Source organism: Filicampus tigris, chromosome 2 (assembly GCF_054856515.1).
Source record: "Filicampus tigris isolate MCC_2025a chromosome 2, RoL_Ftig_1.0, whole genome shotgun sequence".
Taxonomy (NCBI): Eukaryota; Metazoa; Chordata; class Actinopteri; order Syngnathiformes; family Syngnathidae; genus Filicampus; species Filicampus tigris.
The window spans coordinates 5,733,989-5,753,909 of NC_141218.1; the positions used below are offsets into that span (position 1 = coordinate 5,733,989).

The 19,921-nt window shown below is 45.2% G+C and overlaps 1 protein-coding gene across 1 annotated transcript; it reads right to left on the minus strand.

The window, feature by feature from the left end:
- Positions 1-1,435: 1,435 nt before the first annotated feature.
- dhx15 (DEAH (Asp-Glu-Ala-His) box helicase 15) lies at positions 1,436-18,879 on the minus strand. Its single transcript, XM_086023761.1, has 14 exons — positions 18,735-18,879; positions 17,547-17,820; positions 17,189-17,382; positions 16,847-17,006; positions 15,285-15,503; positions 11,389-11,556; positions 6,927-7,013; positions 6,668-6,817; positions 6,492-6,600; positions 3,148-3,339; positions 2,811-2,933; positions 2,569-2,747; positions 2,209-2,378; positions 1,436-1,734 (listed from the first exon to the last, which is right to left on the minus strand). Exons 1-14 carry the CDS (start codon positions 18,740-18,742, stop codon positions 1,626-1,628), a joined length of 2,142 nt encoding a protein of 713 aa, XP_085879887.1. The 5' UTR covers positions 18,743-18,879; the 3' UTR covers positions 1,436-1,625.
- Between the last annotated feature and the right edge of the window lie 1,042 nt (positions 18,880-19,921).

The window sequence follows — 19,921 nt, forward strand, 5'->3', positions numbered from 1 at the left end:
TTTCCTGCCCGCAGTCATCAAATGATGATGAGGCGCTGGCTGGCCGGCCAGGACGGACTCCGGGGGTGGCAGCAGATTGGGGCCGCTCACTCACACTGTTTGGAAACACCGCCCACCCGCTGTGGATTTGGGGAGGGTTAGTGTCATGGCGCTTGGTCAGATTAACTCCAATTTGGTTTGCGACACCTAGCAAAAATAAAATAAACCAATCAACAGCTCATAACCTGAAAAAAAAAAAATCGTAAATAAGGACAGGCATGAAGCGCTACTGGGGCAGACCCCGCACGCACACACACACACACACACACACACAGGGCCCCACCCTCACTGCTGCACTCTGATTAAAGCTACTACTTTAGAGTTGTGTCGTTCAATATCAATATTAGACCAATATCAGCCACGTGTCAGAGGTCAAGGTGGAAATCTCGTTTAATTTTCGCTGCAATACATCCCTCGCCACTAGATGGCGGAAATCCGCCTTTCACTTGGTGTACATGCAAAACGGCGGTAGGATACATAGGGGAGCCTTTATTGTTTGTTGCGTGTCATCAGATGGGGACAGGTGTACCTAATGAAGTGGCTGCGGACGAAGTTGAAGCCACGCATAACACTGCTTTCCTTTAAAGGGAGAGCAAATCACTTTTGTGCGTGCGTGCGTGTGTGTGTGTGTGTGTGTTCCTGTGACTCAGTTCAAAAAACAAGTTGGCTCCGTAACGATTTTCATTTATAATTATAGCAGCCGGAATCAATGGGAAGTATCGAGCCTGAAAAAGTGTTCTTACCTCAGGATCAATTCCATATAATTTCCAGATCAGTGCCGACTAATGGCCTTTCTATTGGCTTCACTTGGGAAGGGGTGACTCTCACCCTTTTTCGCTTTGTTGCTGGCAAAGCGCCACCCACTTTTTGGAACAATGCAAAAAAGAACACATGCTAGCCTCCTCAATTGGCACCTTAAAGGCTCTTTCACATTCTTCCACAGGTAGCCACCCATTAACGCGTATTGAGTCATATCTCGCACAGTTACCATTATGACCAATTTCAAAATGCAGTAGCATAATTGTTCATCAAAAACCTGACAAAGGTTTTATTCCAAAAAGTGCATTTAAGATTTTTGTAAGCCGCTGTGGCAATATGCACAGTTTCAATTTTAATATGACGCTTAAATATAGGACAATGAAGAAAGAAAAAAAAAACATAATAATTTCATGAAATCATCTTGCACATACAAGTTAAATTGCACTATAATTTTAACATATTGAATTTAAAAGTTAAATACAACTGAAATTTGCTTAGGCAGTGATTCTGTCACATACCACTAGAGGGAGCCTATAAAGAGGTCGATGAAGTCACGTCTGTTTTTGTCGCCACCATGCATGTTTACTTTATATCTCACAGTTAAAAGGCCCGTTTGGCCAAAACACGACACTTGGGGTTGTTTTATACCAAAATTCATGTTTATTACTATGAAGAGGAGTGAATGTGACAACAATCCAGCTCTCAAAACAGATGAGAGGCGGATGCATGGCAGTCCGACCTGACGAGATGGGAACTATTCCGGATACAAGCCAATCTCGATGATACCTCCTCTTGACTCGCGACAGATAGGGCTGCATTTCTTGTCCTCACAATTGCTTGGATGAGAGCTCGCCGTTGATGCGCTGCAACTGTCGCTTCGCTTCGCAAGGCGGGAACTTGCTCATCTCATAGTAGCGCGGGGCGATTTCCAGCAGCCTTCAAAAGAGCGTCAGCATTAGTCCTCAACATTTTTTTTATATGGGAGGACGCTCCTCAAAAACAGTATTTTCCAACATTTACTCTATTGAGCCAAACTTGGCGTACATTGCCAAGTACATATTGTGGAATACGCAAAGTCACGCATTACTCCAAAATGTGCTCATTTTCCAGCAATGACTAATCAAACGTTATTCCTAAATGGGCTTCCAATTAAACAGCAAAATTGGGTGTCATTTTTATGTCAAGCAGTGTTGTCGGTATCTGCTGAATGCAACTTGTAATCTAACTTACTTTGAAAATGAAGACATCACTAAGTTACTTTTTCAAGGTAACCGTGGAAACGCCGGTCACTGGCAGGAATAGATTAAATAAGACGTGATTTGTCGTGAATAAATAATCGTCGGACCAATCGAGTGAAAGTGGATCATTTGCACACTGGTTGAGAATCACGTGCGAGTGGGCAGGACTTACCACTGCGGATGGACGCGGGTGCACATGCGGATGTAGTTCTTGGCGGTGAGCACATACTCGCCGTAGAGGAGCCACTCGGGCTTGCGGCCCAGCACGCTGGACGGGTGCAGCTGGACCACCTGCTTGTCCTTCACCGTCAAATAGTGGCCACTGCGCTCCAGGTGAGCAACCTGCCCGATTTGAGGCCAGGAACACGTGGAGAAAAGCAGTAAGGGAGGGCGAGTACAACACCATTCCCTCTCGGGTGATATTGCTCCTTTCTTATTTGGTTTTGTTTCATCAATAAACAAAAATTGTCCACGAAGAGCAAAACAGAAAAAGACGATTTCGCAATCAACCCGAATGCAAAATAACGCCCACCTGCATGAAGAAACCAGTGAGCAGCATGCGGCGGATGTGGACGTCGTCCCCGTCGCAGCTGCGCCGGGGCAAGCCCGAGCGCTCCGTGATGCGGCCCAGCTGGAGGCGCACGCTGTCCGCCGCCATCAGAGAGCGGTAGCTGACAAAGTTGTCGTAACACCACTGGGACGACCGGTGGCCTGCGCGGGAAGGTGCCGAGCTAAGAACCGGGGCGAGGGGACGCCGCACATTTACCGACTTACTTTGTTGGAAGGCGAGGTAGACGTTGAGAAGAGTCAGGTGGTCTCCGTCCGGGTGGGCCAGGCGCATCTTGGCATCGTCGGCCGCCTTTTTAGCTTCAGGGGGTCGCATGAAGCACTGCGGGACTAAACAAGGTCGGTATGGGCCCACAGGGGGGAGTTAACCAAAGGGTGGGCAAAGTACGGCCCCCACCGAGCATTTACATGATCCATCCTGGAATGTTTGCTGCATCTAGGTCATCGATTATGAGTTGACATCTTGCTCTTGTGATGTCATCAGACGCTTACAACAGAGATACAGAGAGCCCGGAAGAGTCGCACAGAGGCAGAAAGTACCTACCTGACAGCATGGCGGTGATGGAGAGCGCCTCGTCCGAGCAACCCAACTCGCAGCTGGCGACGACCATCTTGGCCAGCTGCGGATCCAGAGGGAACTCCGCCATCAGGGCGCCCAGACCCGTCAGGTCGCCGTCGTCATCCAGCGCCTCGAGGTGGTTGAGCAGCTCCAGGGCTCGCATCAGGGTCTCGGGGGCTGCCGAGGAGGGACGGGACAGGTTTTGCATCATCAAACTTTGACGCTATGCTGCGATAACGAAGGCTAGAGATTGTCAAAATGTGCTATACGGGCTCCCTCTAATGGTATGCCAAAGAACCCCTGCTTTAGTACAGCTCAGTTGTATTCAGCTTTAAAGTACAATACATTTGCATTAAATCTTTCAGGATGATATATTTTAAAAATTGTATTTCAGTACAATTTTTATTCATGTCTATGTGCAATACATTTAATTGAATTATCTGAGTACAGTATGGTGGTACCTGATGTAAAAATTTTGAGAAGCACCAAAGTAGGGGCAAAAAAATTGTCACAATTTTGAAGTGCTCTGATTGGGGCTCGTTTACGGAGACCCGAAGGTGACATGGAAATAAAAAAAAAACCTTTGCCTTCCCTCATAACTTTGCGAGATAACGCACAATTTTTAAGTTCTTGCACTTAATGTTGGTTTGCTGTTCAGCAGTTTTGTGCTTTTCCTTGAATGGTCATTTTTATGCCAGAGAGCTCTTCGCACTGGAAAAAAAAATCACGAGTTTATTTTTTCGTTTGCTTCCAACTCTTTGTTGTTGGGTTAGGATAGTGGATCTTTTATATGCGCATTGCGAATACATATTTTGCATGTATCCATGTATTTTGTCCCTGTTTAAAACAGCATGTTTGTCATACTGGTTAGGAAATGTATGGTTCTATGTAACCCCCCCCCCAGGAGCAAGGATGAAAAATTGTGCACCCCTCTAGCATTTAAGATGCCCACCCCTAGTCTAAATGGTTAAAAAATGTTGATCCAGGGTATCACAGAGGCTTTTAGTAAGTAATAGCAAGAGAGTAAAGTAGCGCAAATGAGCGCATGAACACGCAGGAATGCACTATACTCACTGTGGGCCAAAGAAACATTAAACCTGGTTGCGGCTCAAAGGAACTTCTTTTGGAAATGTCACGAGGCAAATGAAACCATCGGCCGATAAGTCATTGGCGTTTGGGGCTGATTAGCTAGACGGCAACAGCGAGCCAAAAACACACACGCGCACACACAGTGGCAGGAACAGGCAAACAAAACACGCTGTTAAGTCTTTATATCATAGCGTGCCGCCTCTGGAGACACATCCCTGGCTGGCCCATTTACTCAGAGGCGGGCGCATAAAAATCGATCGGAAGCGACGAGATATTATAAAGAGTCTGTCCAGGACTCAAAGCGCGCGCGGCAGCTTCCAGGAACTTGTTAGGTTGCGGCGTCAATGCCACCGGTGCATCAAAGGAATAAAAAGTCATCCTTCCTCCCCACTTCAGCCGTTCCCGCTTGGCCGGCAGACGAGGCCGATCCGATATGTTGACGCTTCTATTTTGTGAGGAATGCGGGGGTGATGGTGGAGGTCAGTCACTGGAGGAATATAAAGGAGCAGGCAATAGCCGAGGCGATAGCGCCGCTATTGATGTAACCAATTTCGTTCGCAAAATGGCGCTTGCCACGCCGGACTGGGGGGGGGGGGGGGGAAGATGGGTTTAATCTCAGAGGTGAGATGAAAACTGTATTATGGTGAGGAGGAAAGGGGGTGGGGGGGTGAGGTCTCCTCGGGAAGATGTAGTAACGCACGCTCTCACGGGGAATCTGCTTGGCCTAATTCCGGCGTGATTCACAGCAACCGCCGCGCACTTCCAAAGTAAAACTGCTCATCAAAACTGCAAGCGCTCCGAAAATCTCCAAATATGCAGCGTCTGATATCTGCCGGGATCATTTGATCTCGTCGTCTTTCGCCGGCTCCCGAGTGGCGCGGCGGACCCCGATTTAATACCGCGCATCAAACGGCCGCGAGGTTTCAGAGCGCCTTGTAAATGCGTTTGTATCGATTAAGACGACACTGATCCCAATCAAGATGGCGGCATTGTCTGATGTGAAATCAAATATGTGAGGACAAAGATCCCTCGCTATACCATTTTGGGGCTTTTACAGTACAGTATACAGGTGAGTCCGAATTCACAGTTGCACATTTTTAGTGCGGTACCACATCGTGTTGCAACATGTCGGGCAGCACTGAGCTGGACGGACAAGCAGCGTAGAGAAGAAGAAGCAAAGAAAATACATATTGTACTGTAGTACTCAGTAAAGGCACTCAACAAATGATGGCGCATTATGGAACACATTTGAAAGGGAAACTATGGTATTTACAGTTTGAACATAGTAAGGGATTGTGGTGGACTTCAACTTCACGTTCCCATCTGAGGGCGTGACATCATGAATGGGCCGTATCACAGCAACTCATTCACAGCCATCGACGAATGTACTTGTCTTTTCACAATCCAGCCATTAAAACCTATTTTAAACTTTACAGAAAAAAAAACGATCAAGGTTTGTTGTATACTCCGAGCTGTTGACAGAGTGTTATCAAGCTTCAATAACAATGTCAAATGAAAAGTGCATTATGCATTCGAGCCTAAAGAGAAAAGTCTCACCAGATTGTGCGACTGCAGGAGGTCCCCAAATTGAATTTAATGAATCTATAAGAAAAATAAATTATATATAGACAGTTTTGCCATTAGGACATTAAGAGTAAAATATGTTAAGTAATAAAGACTCTTTAGTTTAGATTTTATTTAAAAAAAATATTTATGTTAAGTGAAGTCTAGAAAGAACTTTAACTATTTAAGCAACTTGTTTTCCAACTTGGTTACTTTTAACATCAAGTAATCATTAAAGTAACAGTTACTTTTTAAACCAAGTAGTCAGTAAAGTAACAACGTTACTTTTTCAAAGTTGCTGTGTTCCATAAACATAAAGCTGGCGGGCTTGATATAGTTAAACAATTAGGTGTTCAAATACACAATGTCGAATTCTATTTTGTTTCATGTCAGTTTTGCAGTAAACTTTAACAGGGAGTGACAAATTAAGAGCTTGAAGAGGTGTGAGTGAGGACTAAGGAATATTTTATAAAGTACTCCTCATACTATACATCATTAATAATACCAAGGAAGACTTTAAAAAGTGTGTTTTAAAGTGTGTGGAATGGGTCAAAATTTACCTAAATGTAATTTTTTATGGTGTCTCAGTAATGCAGTTTTTCCAACTATTGCAGGCGGATCTGGAACTTGCATCCCCTCTCTTTTCAAGCAGGAGGAAGGAATACGTACACACTAACCTGGTGGATCCATGAAGTCAAAATGCACCAGGTCGTCAATTCCCAACTTCTTCAGCTGCAGCACCGTGGAGCCCAGATTGGACCTGAGAACCTCTGGATAGGCGTTGTCCTGTGCACGTTGAAGACACAGTGAGCAAGGTCCGAGATGGCTTTTTCTGGGATTTACCGCTTCCTACCTGCATCTCTGTCCTGTAGGTCTTTTCGGTGTACAGTCGGAAGCACTTGCCCGGACGCGTGCGCCCGGCTCGGCCCATCCTCTGTCGCGCCGACGATTTGCTTATGGCCGATACCAGGAGGGACTCCACTCGGATGCGAGGGTTGTACACCTGTCCAGGCAGGAAATCGGCACTAGTATTGCATACACATAGCGCCGATGTCCTGGCTCTCGCTAGGAAAAACATCTAAGAAATATGCTGTGTAATGAGCTGTGCCAACCTTTTGCTTGGCAAATCCAGGATCGATCACAAACACGACACCGTCAATGGTGAGGGACGTCTCGGCGATGTTTGTTGACACCACAACCTGTGGGAATAACAAATCCCATACGGTCACACCTCCTTGGACTGATGGAGGCATGCCTCGACCAAAAGTTAAATTCCTCACGATTTAGTCAACTATCTATGTGGGATATGGTCTTCAAATTTAAAAGCAATCGGACAAAATCTGAAACATAATGTCCAGGATAACCGAAAATGTAAATCAATCAATCAATCAATCACATTTTATTTATATAGCACTTTTCATACATAAAAATGCAACTCAAAGTGCTTTAAAACATTCAAAGCAAAACATAGAATTATCTTCAATCAAAAGAAAAGATAAATTATTTAAAAGTTGTTGAAAGCCAAACTAAAAAGGTGTGTCTTGAGCTTCCTCTTAAAAATATCAACAGTCTCTGCAGACCTGACATCCTCTGGCAGGCTATTCCAAAGGTGAGGACCAAAATGGCTGAATGCAGCCTCGCCATGCATTTTGGTCCTCACCCTTGGAATAAATAAAAGGCCGGCGCCAGAGGACCTCAGGATCCGCGAGGGCTGGTATGATAAAAGCAAATCAGATAAATAAGATGGCCCAAGACCATTAACACATTTATAAACTAATAAAAGTACTTTCAAATCGATCCTGAAACACACAGGGAGCCAATGCAGCAATATCAAAACTGGCGTAATGTGCTCCCGCCCTCTGGTTCTCGTCAGCACCCGAGCGGCTGAATTCTGCAATAGTTGCAGTGGTGAAATGCTCTTTTTCGGGAGGCCAGAGAGCAGGGCATTACAGTAATCTAAACGACAGGAAATAAAGGCATGCATCAGCACTTCCGTGTTAGCCTGAGAGAGAAACGGGCGGACTCTGGCGATATTCTTAAGGTGATAAAAACCAATCTTGGTTACATTTTTAATATGAGGAATAAAACTGAGCTCAGAGTCAAAAATGACGCCAAGGTTCTTCACACAGTGTGAGGGATTAAAAATGTGTAGTTTTGGTAAAACCTCCAGAGTCTTTGTAGGCACGGCTAGGGCTGTGCAATTAATCGAAATTCAATTACAATCACGATAATTACACTCCACGATTACGAAATTGGCATAATCGTAAAAAACGATTACTAATAAGTATTTATATACAACACACTGTGTTTGTTTACAGGAAGAAATCCTACTTGAATTTATACATTTGCACCTTTTTTATTTTATAATATTTAATTTGATCAATTTTCTTTGGAACTTACATAGTGTTTCAAAGAAATAAACATATTCTTGTTTTGTACCAAAAAATAAATGATCGTCTGAATGATCGTGATTTAAATTATTACCAAAATAATCGTGATTGAAACATTTTTCATGATCAAGCAGCCCTAGGCATGGCTACTCATTTTAGACTTGCTTCCCACATTTCATGTTGCTACGTTAAACTAGCTTCTGGGACAGGATTTTAAAAACATTCTGCTGATTTTGGAGAGCCACTTGGGAGTTTTTGAGTCATGATTTACTGCAATTGACCTGAAACAGACATTCAACTTGGCGCACCCATAAGTCAAGGTATCTCCATAAAACCTTACTGGGGTGATGAAAAGTAATATTTGCAAACAGTAGGGGAGACAAAACCTCCAGCACGTTCCAGTCCCGGATCAGTTTTGATTACAATTATCCCCATAGCAAGACTGCCTATGAGAAATGACAGTCAAATGAGTCATCGCACCCGACGGGTCTCTGGCTGTCAGCATATACACAAACAGCGCATCACGCGAACGCAAACCGCCCGCCGCTGGGGTGAGCTCTCCTTATATAACGGTGGCCCTTTTAGATTCATCACAGCACTCGGGACTGTGACGGCTGACTAATGGCCCACTCCAACTGGCAACTGCCTCTCTAGTGTCATAACTTCATATGCGGGTGGGCGTCGGATGAAAGAAAAAGAATGCTTCTTTCCGTGCGCGTCGGCAACTCGTGTTTACTTACCTCAGCCAAGATGAGGCAACCGTGAATCTAGTCGCAAGTGCGGAAACTTTCGAGAATTATTATGCTGTATGCAGCATATTCATACTCGTCACGTTGCTCAGTGAAACCGCGTTTTGGCTTGTGGACCTGAATGATTTGAGTTTAGAGATTTATGGTGAGTCACCGTTTGCCACCGTGCTCCAGTCAAAAAGACAAACGTTTTACAACTTGATGTTACCCATCTGTCTAGTATACTTGGTTCAAATTTTGTAGCAATGGGCAAACTGTGGCTTCTTGAGACTTTTTTGTTTATCTACTCCTGACAGACATGCCCACTAAATTTTCGTGTTTCTAAGAGACATTTTCAAACCCAATTCATTTGATTGTTAACATTTAATGGCCAGTCAGAATCAGAAAAAAACTGAAATGAGCATAAAACTGCCGCTTCCTGTGTCTTTTTCAGCATGGCTTCTTGAGACTTTTTTGTGTATCTACTCATAATAGACATGTCCACTAAAGTTCATGCTGATAACTGACATTTTCAAACCAAATTTATTAGATTTAGAGCGGAAGTCAACCCAAACACCTTTTTTTTTTCAAGAATATGTTCTATGCAGGCCCACTAGTTGAAACACAACATTCTGATTAATATTGTGTTTGTGGAATATGAGTTAATCAGCAAAATCCCATTTTTAGCCATCTCTGGGGGCGTCCATTTTGTCACTTCTGTCAACTGAAAATGACATCACACACACTCAGGCCTGAGCAGTTATGATGTCATTTTCAGTTGACAGAAGTGAAAAAATGGCCGCCCCCAGAGATAGCTAAAAACAGGTGGATTTTGCTGCTTAACTCATATTTCATATGAATCATATTGCCTTGTTTCAACTAGTGGGCTTGCATAGCACATATTCTTGGAAAAAATATGTTTGGGTTGACTTCCTCTGTAATGGCCTGTCAGCAAACCTGAAATGAGCATAAAATGTCCGCTTCAAATCAAAATGGCCGACTTCCTGTGTCCTTTTGGGCATAGCTTCTTGAGAATTTTTGTTCATCCACTCATGATAAACAAGTCTTCCAAATTACCAGGTTGCCAAGTGAAGATGGCTTTGGGGCTTCAATTTCCGAGATCAACTTAAGAGAGTTTTATAGAACTGAATTTTGGATCTTTTGGGAACAAGATGGCCGAGCGCTTACCCGTGGGTCATTAATAAGTGCCGATAGGTGAGGTTGTCTGTGGGACAGAAGCAGCTGCCGCGCATGACACCCTCTCCCATTTCCCCATCATATAGTCGGCTTCATTGACTGCATTGATTGTGAAGGATTATCTCGGCCGGGGCCATTACGCCCGACGCCTGCTGGCTCCTTCCAGTCTGTTGGCGCGCTGGATAATCCGGGCCTTGCTTCATCAGTAATATCATTAAAGCGTCGTTTCTGCGTGTTATTTCTGGGTTATTACCTGCAGAGGGAGCGAGCGCAGCGGCTAACGCGGGCCATCGCTCACTGTTTAACGCTCGGGACCCGAGCTTTGTTGACAAATAAAGCCCAGACTTAAAGTGAAAGGCGCATCAAATGATGCATCTGCAATCAAAAGCGCTAAGAGAACGCGGGAGACATTTGACGGAACCCTCCTGATAAACTCATTGTAACACATTTGTCCAAGTGAGATTACAGTCTCGGGGGGGGAAAAAAAAAAAAAAAAAAAAAGGCAAGACAATCAGCGGCTCTCCCGGACAAATGGCGAAGAAATGACGAGCCAGTGCTTTATGTTAATTGAGGGCTGCCTAATGCAGTCGTTAGCATGCGCAGCGGCGGGCGTGACAAGCCTTAATTCTTTTTCACGACTTCCTCTCGGGGAGGCTCCGATGACATCTCTGCATTTTTCACTCGACGTGAGGCCGCCCAGGAGGAGTACGTGTTACCTCCTCCCTCCATTTGTGGCCAGGATTGCTGGCTCATGGAGTCGATCCTTACTTTATTTCCCGTCTCATGTCAATGACTCCAAAACAGCGGGCCCGAACAGTGGGACCGATGTTTGATTTCATACCAGGTTTAGTTTGGTTTTTTTGTTTAATGGCCACAAACTGTGTGAAGAAAACGTTCAACTCGAGGTAGAAACGCGCAGTACCAGATTATAGTTTTTTTTTGCATTTCAAGAGATACAAGTGTTTTGTAAGTCAAAGCACCGGTGTATATGCAAATATAAATCAGCAAAGCAATGAAGGTCCTCTAAGGAGAGCCATAGATGCAGATGCACTTTCTGCCGTTTATTCCACAGGACAGTCCAACACACAAATGCGAAATGAAAACACTCACAAGGAGACATCACTCACTAGGCCGCACCCCTTAAAGGCACACATCCAACGCGTTTATCAGCCTGTGTGTGACTGAGCTTGGCGTCCGATTTTATACTGTATTATTTGTAGTGTGCGCAGTGGCGCTTATCGATTTGGATTTTTGTTTACCTTCCTTCCGATGGCGCCGTTGGGTTTATTGGCAGGAGGCGGCTCGAAGATCCTCTGCTGCTGCAGTGGGGGCAGTGTGGAGTACAGGGGGATGATTTTCACCTCGCCGGCGTCGGGCCCCAGGTCGTTGACCTCCGCCTTGATGCGCTTGCAGGCTTCCTCGATTTCCTGTAAAAGACACGGGAGCCAATCAAACAAAGCGGCCATGAAAGAGAAGCACGATGCCAACTACTTTGCGGCGATCCCTCCAATTTGACGCCGGAGCTTCAGCGTGGACTGCAGCGAGCAATCACTGAAAATGTGGCGTGCGAGGAAGCCAGACACGAGCACGCCTCATGATTCCACAGCGCAGCGTTGTAAAGCGGACTATGCCTCACCGCCGGCAAATCAGTTGAGTCAGGCTCGAGCTTCTGGAGCCAGACTGAGGAAGGCCTGAGTGGCGGCAGGAGTTAGAGAACATGACAGCGCCAGCACAAGGCAACACGTGGATGGACACTTTTATATATTGTACTCACATCCACATAGAAACATCTTAAAACTGCACATAAAAGGTAGGGGTTTTTTTTTTTAATCTTTCAACTGTCAACATTGAGCCCTGGATACTGTACTACAAATGACGACAAGGCTGGGCTGTAGCACCACCTGCAGGCCAGTGAGCACACTGCATGGCCAGCCAGCCAGCAACAAAATGAAAAACATCAAAAGAAATAAAGAGCAATAGATGGTCAGCAAAATGAGATTCTTAAAAAATACTACTAAAAAGTACTAAAATACAATTTCAATAGACAGACAGACAGATAGATAGATAGACAGTTAGATAGACGGATGGATACCCCACGGGTGCGATGCACCCGTGGCAACAGCTATGACTACTAACAAATTTGCTCCTTGGAGCTTTGCTAGATCAGCAAAGAAAGGATTATCTTATTGTTTATTATCCATCTAGAAATTATTCTTATTATCTAAAATAGTACCAACTTCTCTCTTTATAATGCCTCATGAATAAAGCTAAGTTGGTTTCAGAAGCAAAAATGTTTTCCTCCACTTTCTTATGTCTGTGTCAAGGTCTGATTTGCGAACATATCACATTAATAATTAAGATCCTCAAGTAAACAATGCTTTAAAAATTGTCATCTTATTGCAGATTACCCTTGTTTTGGTTCTCAACGGGGAGACCTGCTCAGGGCAGTGGCGGACCTGTACTGGGGGGGATACAGGGCTGAGAGCCACCCCAACGTCATGAGAGATTCCATACGGTTTGCCTTACCACCATTAACAGAACATTAAAGGTAACATAAAAATAAATAAAATCCACTAAAAGAACTATAATACATAATTGTATTGATTGATCGGTCGTTGCATGTTTAATTAAGTCAATGAAGAAAAAGCTTGGACACCCTGCTGTAGTTGGATCGATGGAAAGAATTTTATCTGAGATACACCCGCAAAATCCACAAAGATACACTCGGAACGGCAGCATCCAAAGCCATGCTTTCAAGGCTGAAAGTCTGTCTGGGATATTTTCTTCTTGAACATGAATGAGCGAGCCTCCCGGTGGTCCCTTTGTACATCACATGAAGTCATAGCCCGCCGATGGCTGCTTGCCTCTTAATCAACACGGTGACAAGTGGGGAAACGGCAAATCGGAATGGATCGGTCGAATTAGCCGGTGTATTAATAGCCAATCAAGCCTCGGGACGCGGCAGCTGCTGTTGAGAAAGAAAGAAAAAAAAAACACCGCCCTTTGCCAAAGCGCTGGAAGCAAGCTGGGCTGGCGGTCCCGGAGGAATACGGGCGGCCCACGTGTTGGGTCGTGTCCACCAGCCAATACCCCCACGCTTTCCTCCACAAGGCCACCATCTCTGGATTTGCCCCGCTCACCACACTACTGCGCTGTGTTTTGACGCTCGCAGCTGAGGGGGAAGCTTAAATATTAGGACTTATCTTTGCTCAACAGCTGGGATGGGTTTGGTGTTGAGAGCAGGTGCTCTGTTCACTCACGCTCCCAACTCAAAAGAGGAGAAAAAAAAAATAAAACATGGACACGGATTGCCTCCGCATCATTAGTCCACTTCAAAGTTGCTGACAGGTCGTAGAGGTGAAGAAGAAGGGCTGGAAGGAGGCTGCAACGGCCCCCTTTGAACGTTACACTCGTTCAACCCAATTAGGATGCTCAATAATGAACACCCAAAAAAAAAAAAAAAAAAGAAATTGGACAGCATGACCCACAATCATCACAGATGGTTGGAGCAAGTGCGTTGGAATTCAAACAATGTTTAAACCATACATTTTTTAACGCAGTGGTGCCTTGAGATATGAGTGCCTTGACTTGGGATTTTTGCAAGGTATGAATCACCATTTGACCAATTTTTTGTCTTGAGATACAAGCAAAATTTGAGATACAAAGTGTGCGTCAGATCCCCAACACAAGACGGCGCCGCACACTTCACAACAATCAGCCACCATCAATTCGTTTCCTTGCAGTCGAAGTATACGATCTGATGGCGGCGCTAACGCTAATGCTAATGCACTATTAAGCTAGTTTGCCATCTGCCCATTACGCACGCAGAAGAACAAGAAAGGACAATAAATGAGGTACAGTCATGTTTTGTGTGCCCATTTTCACATTTGCAGGTTATATGGAGAGAAAATGAAACAATGAAAAGTTAAACTGGTGAGTGTGCGTGTGTGCTTGGCAGTCATATAAAATAAACCCTCTGTCCACATGTTTTTATTTCCTGCAATGGCAACTACAAGTTAAAAAAAAAAAAAAACACAGACCCAGTGTTTGTTTATCAGGCTTTGGCTGGAAATCTGGAGATGTTTGTTGAGCTTTGCTGTGTGCGTGTGTTCACCCAGCTGTAACCATATTCATCATTCCGAGAGTGAACCCTGCCCTCTATTACACATCAATGGGCAAGCGTGCGCAGGGGAAAGAAATGACTTAATTTCAGAAGATGGTGCAGAGGAAGGCCCAATTGGTTGGTCACTTCTCTCTTCCTTGCCTACGTATGCTCTTTGCATGAGCAGTTTTAAGAAACTGCCTCAAAAATGCTCTTGGTATAGATCTTTGTGTCCGGTGGATCCTCGAAACTTGAATGTCTGACAAACAACTCAAAAGGTGAACCAAAATTTCAAGTAACGCGGTCCGAAACACAGGAAGTCAGAATCGCCAACTCCGTTTGGACGACAAAAGATAGGCTAGAAATTGTATGGTTTTACGGTTAGCACAAGTTAGCTCACGTTAATTTCTAGGAAGTTTGACACATTTGTCGTGCTGCTAATAGCATATCGCGATTCATGACGTCTACTAGCCAGAGGCAAAACTGCACTGTTCGCTCATGGCGTAGGTGTGTGGTGAGAATGTGAGGCAGTTAAAACTGTCTCATTGCACACCAGTTCACATTAAATGATGGGTGACGTTTTGACGACGAAAGTTAATTGAAAACAATTGAATAATACAGTAATCCCCTGCTTGTTCCATTCATTCATCCATCCATTTTCCGAACTATCCTCATTAGGCACTCGGGCGTGCTGGAGACTATCCCAGCTGTCTTCGGGTGGTAGGCGGTGGTAGTACACTCCGCATTGCCACTTCTTCAAATTAGCTTGAGTTTTTCACATTTGTTTTACTGAAATACTCCAAAATGCCACAAGATGGCGATAAAGCCCTATCTTAAAAGGAAAGCATTACATTAGCTTTCTTAAACTGATTTGGCGTATTTGTTTGTTATCTATTTATTATTTGTGGTTATTTATTATATTATTTATATATTTCATTATTACAATATTATTTCTAAACTGTTAACATAAGCAATTACACTTTAATTAATCATCATCGACTCATAGTTTGTCGCTCAATCCCTATCCACTGGAGTGGATTACTGCAGTCATACCTCTTGCCCGGTGAGGAACAGCAAAATATCCCCTTGGTCCTCCTCGCACATGTGGATCTGGACGACGGTGCGGACGGCCGCCTCCAGGTAGTCACGCTCGGGTCCGGGCGTGTAGAAGACCTCCACGGGGTGCGTGCGTCCGGGTATGGACAGCAGTGGGCAGCCGTCGAAAAACGCCTGGAACTTGCCGGCGTCCAGCGTGGCGCTCATGACGACAACCTGCAAGAGAAAAAGACATCCAGGCAGTGCGGGCGACATTTTGTGATGATGATGATGATGATGACACAAGGCGGGAAAAAGTCACACGGGATGAATGAGGTTGTTCAACAGGCTTTGGGACGCCATCGCAACATGTCTGCAACCCAAACGGGACACAACAGTCCTCGTCCGTCCATGTCGGGTACACGTCATTCCCTCACAAGCCATCAGATGGAGCGCATTAGAATTCTGAAGGGAAGCGCGTCGCCCCCTTTTCAATCCCCGCTATTTTCCGGGGACGGCGTTTCTGCATTTTCGGTTTACGCTCGGCGGGGCATCGTAATTGCTCTTAATCAAGGCAAATTAAACGTCCCGAATTCGCCAGCCGACGAGGATGGAGGAGATGGGGAGGGCGTGAGGTAGGGAGGGCCATCGTTCGCAATAACCTCGGATTCCACAATGACAAACAACTAAGGCGTTATCCATCTGCTTTATGAGCATTGCGGTTAACGGCCGAGTCAGGTTTAGGCCTCTTTGTACGGAACAAGGACATCTCTGTTGAATTCAGGTAGGAACCAAATACAAGACCAGTGCTTCCCCACCTTTTATGAGCAAGGCATATACTTCCAGAAATATGTTCCGGCATCCTGGATGACATTGGGAGAATATTGAAGTAAACTGACGCAAGAGAGATCACTCAAGGCAACAAGAAATTTTGAACCAATCTTTCTGTATGTGTGCTACTTGCCAATGGATGAACTATCGGCTGTTAGAAAACTACAGTTGCTTGTTGACTTTAAAACTCGGTTTGAAGCAACGTGAGCGACATAATGCATCTACGATCCTGGTGCTCACATACTGGTCAAAGAAGACGTCACTGTTGCTTCTCTACGCTGTAGGCCAAGTACCAATAAAAAGGGAGCTGTGGTGCATTTTCATTGGAAATTTTGTCAACAGTTTTAGTCGTTAATAAATGATGTTTTTCAGAGTTCCGGGGACTTCTCACGGCAGGGCTCAGTCCCTGAAAAGATTTCTCATCCCTCATTACTCCTCAGAGTGAGAAGGTGTAGGTGTAGGGTAACAGCACACAATTTTATCCATTTAGCGACAGTTTGGACCACTTTACACACAAAATATATAAATTATTACTGCTCCTCTTCCTGCTTCTCATCCACAAACTACCCCTTGTCTTTGCATTTCGGGTTAGCCACGGCTCACGGGAAAACTGAAAAGAGCTTCTGCCTGTGCCTATTCCGTTTCAAAGTTTTCCATCAGTCGTCAGTCCGCCAGCGAAACGGACTGGTGATGACGCGGTGTTACTGCCACCTCTGGTGTCAGGCTCTGATTGGGGGAATCGCATTTACCTTGAGGTCCGCTCTTTGGCGGAGCACCCGCTTGAGGACGCCCATGAGGACATCCGTGGCGAGCGTGCGTTCGTGGGCCTCATCCAGAACAATGACGGCGTAGTGCTCGAGCAGCGGGACGTTCATGGCCTCCCGCAGGAGCATCCCATCCGTCAAGTACCTGTGGAGATAAAATGCGATTTGGAAATATCTGTTAGGATCCTGTGAAGTTGGAATTGATGTTTATATGTTTACAGTATCACTGCAATGACATCTGGGTTAGGCCTTGGTGGAGCTCAAGCTCCTCTGAGTGGATACATTCTGTACTGTATCTGTATTCTGTACCTTGACATGTGTTCTTACTTGAGCACGGTTTTGGTAGAGCTGCAGTCCTCGAAACGGATGGAGTAGCCCACTTCTTGGCCCAGCGTGACGTCCATTTCGTCGGCCACCCTCCGGGCGACGCTCATGGCCGCCACCCGCCTGGGCTGGGTGCAGGCCACCGCGCGCTTGGCTCCGACTATGGATTGAATCTTTTCCACACACCACTGGGGGATCTGATGGAAAAATAAAGCGGAGGTGAAAAGGAAGTTGAAATGTCGGGTAGGTCATTCCAGAATTTAAGTACAGTTTAGGCAGCATAATTTGTTGAATAGCAGACGTTAACGCTACCCGCAGTCAGAGAAATTAGCTTGATATATTTATATGGCCCACATGCTACCTGTGTGGTCTTTCCAGAGCCGGTCTCTCCTACAATGACAAAACACTGGTGATGCGTCAGGATGTGTTCGAATTTCTCTTTGTAGTCCCACACGGGGAGCTGCTGCCGCTTCTTGAGGATCTGGTAATAGCGAGCCGTGTGGGGCAGCTGGGTGAATGGGTTGATTTGCTCCTGCATGGGGGTTTGCCTTTGGTCGGTCTCCATGTCTCCACGCTGAACACAGGAGCCAATCCTTGACCGCTCATCACCATCTTGGCCCCTCTTACGGTCACGCCTGGAGGAGGTAGAGACAGAAACATGAAACAGTTACAATTATTTAGCAAGGGTTACATATTGCAAATACGCTTACCAGTGAGGAAACTGTAAGTGTAATAAAATTTCATACAACTGTGCTACTGAAAGCAATTCAAATATATAATGTTAGTTTGGTGCTTACGTCCATTAAATCATCAAGTTCGAAGCAGTAAATCTTTATAGTCAACATTTTGAGAGTTAGATGTTGTTTTTGGCGCCTGTCTGTTTGATATATTAGTGTGTGTGCCGGTGTGTGCGCGTGTGTGTGTGTGTGTGTGTGACTGTCTAGATTGGATGCATAAATGTTGTCAGTTGTCGCTTTTTGAACTTGTATCAATTTCCTTGCATGAGATTCCTGGGCAAAACTGCCACATCTAATATGGCGCACACAGTGGCGTATTACAGTAACGGGCCAACGCGCTCAAATACGCGTCTACGGAGATCTCCCTACGGATAACTAGTATATTGTCATTACATCGAAAACGCTCCTCGCACTAATTTACTGAGAAGTGTGAAGGGCTTTGAAGCATTTTATAACAATAAATAAAATCAGAGCGAAATTGTGGTTTGAAGGAACAACTTCCGGAGTGCGAGTCACGGGACGTCTGTCAGCCAATTGTAATAATGCTAACTCTAAGCAAGTCGCCAGCTGTCAACTGCCACACGTCTTACTATCTTTTAATCAATCATTTTTCATCAAATACAGGGTTGAAACGGGTTTTACCTCCCAACGTCTCATCGTCGACTTTGTGGAAAATATTAAATACGCCCAATTATAAACAAAACCGATGCTTGCTGCTGGACTAGCATCAACGGGCTGCCGTATGCTGAAATAAATAACGCCACATCAATTCTTAATCGCTATTGAAAAATGACAGCCGGGCTTGTGCTCACCTCATCATCTTTATCCTTGCTCAGCTGTCATTGTGTCGACACGTCGCATGTTTGCAAGGATGCGGGTTGTTCGAGCTTGATGAGGATGACGAGAGAGATGCTGATGCACTGAGCGGTCGCCCCCCTCGGCTCCAAACACCGCTGCAGCTGCAGCACCGGCAGGATTGTATTCATTTGGGGAAAAGAAAACAAAATAAAATAAAATTTAAAAAAAGATAATATTTTTTTTAAAGAAAGATAGAAAGAAATTATAACCATTGTTAATCGGTTGAAAAACAACATTTCAGAATTGGAAAACATTTCCTGACCCTTGAAATTGAAAATACTGTAATTCATGCACAAAATACAGAAACATGCACGAGAAATAAATGTAACTCTTTTTGCATTAAAAGTGAATCAAATATATTATTTAGAGGAACAACAATCAATTGAATAACATCCATCCATCCATCCATTATCTGTACCGCTTCTCCTCACAAGGGTCGCGGGGCGTGCTGGAGCCTATCCCAGCTGTCTTTGGGCAGTAGGCGGGGGACACCCTGAACTGGTTGCCAGCCAATCGCAGGGCACATAGAGACAAACATCCGCACTCACAATCACACCTAGGGCCAATTTAGAGTATCCAATCAACTTACCATGCATGTTTTTGGAATGTGGGAGGAAACCGGAGTGCCCGGAGAAAACCCACGCAGGCACGGGGAGAACATGCAAACTCCACACAGGGAGGCCGGAGCCGGGATCGAACCCACGACCTCTGAACTGTGAGGCGGACGTGCTAACCGGTCGACCACCGTGCCGCCTTGAATAACATCCATCCATCCATTATATATACCGCTTATCCTCACAAGGGTCGCGGGCGTGCCGGAGCCTATGCCAGCTGTCTTCGGGCAGCGGGCGGGGGACACCCCGAACTGGTTGCCAGCCAATCGCAGGGCACACAGAGACAAACAATCACACACACTCACAATCACACTTAGGGGCAATTTAGAATGTCCAATAAACTTACCATGAATGTTTTTGGAATGTGGGAGGAAACCGGAGTACCCGAAGAAAACCCACGCAGGCACGGGGAGAACATGCAAACTCCACACAGGGAGGCCGGAGCCGGGATCGAATCCACAACCTCTGAACTGTGAGGCGATCGAACCCATGATTTTGTTGAATCAAAGTAAGACATTTGCAAACAT

Bases quoted from the DNA above. Each gene is read 5' to 3' on its own strand.
- dhx15 (XM_086023761.1), bottom strand. The intron at 15,504-16,846 runs GTAAATGCGATT...TTTCTCTTGCAG, and splicing joins GCCAAAGAGCGGACCTCAAG to GTTGTCGTCATGAGCGCCAC. The intron at 1,735-2,208 runs GTAAGTCCTGCC...GCTCTTTTGAAG, and splicing joins ACCCGCGTCCATCCGCAGTG to GCTGCTGGAAATCGCCCCGC.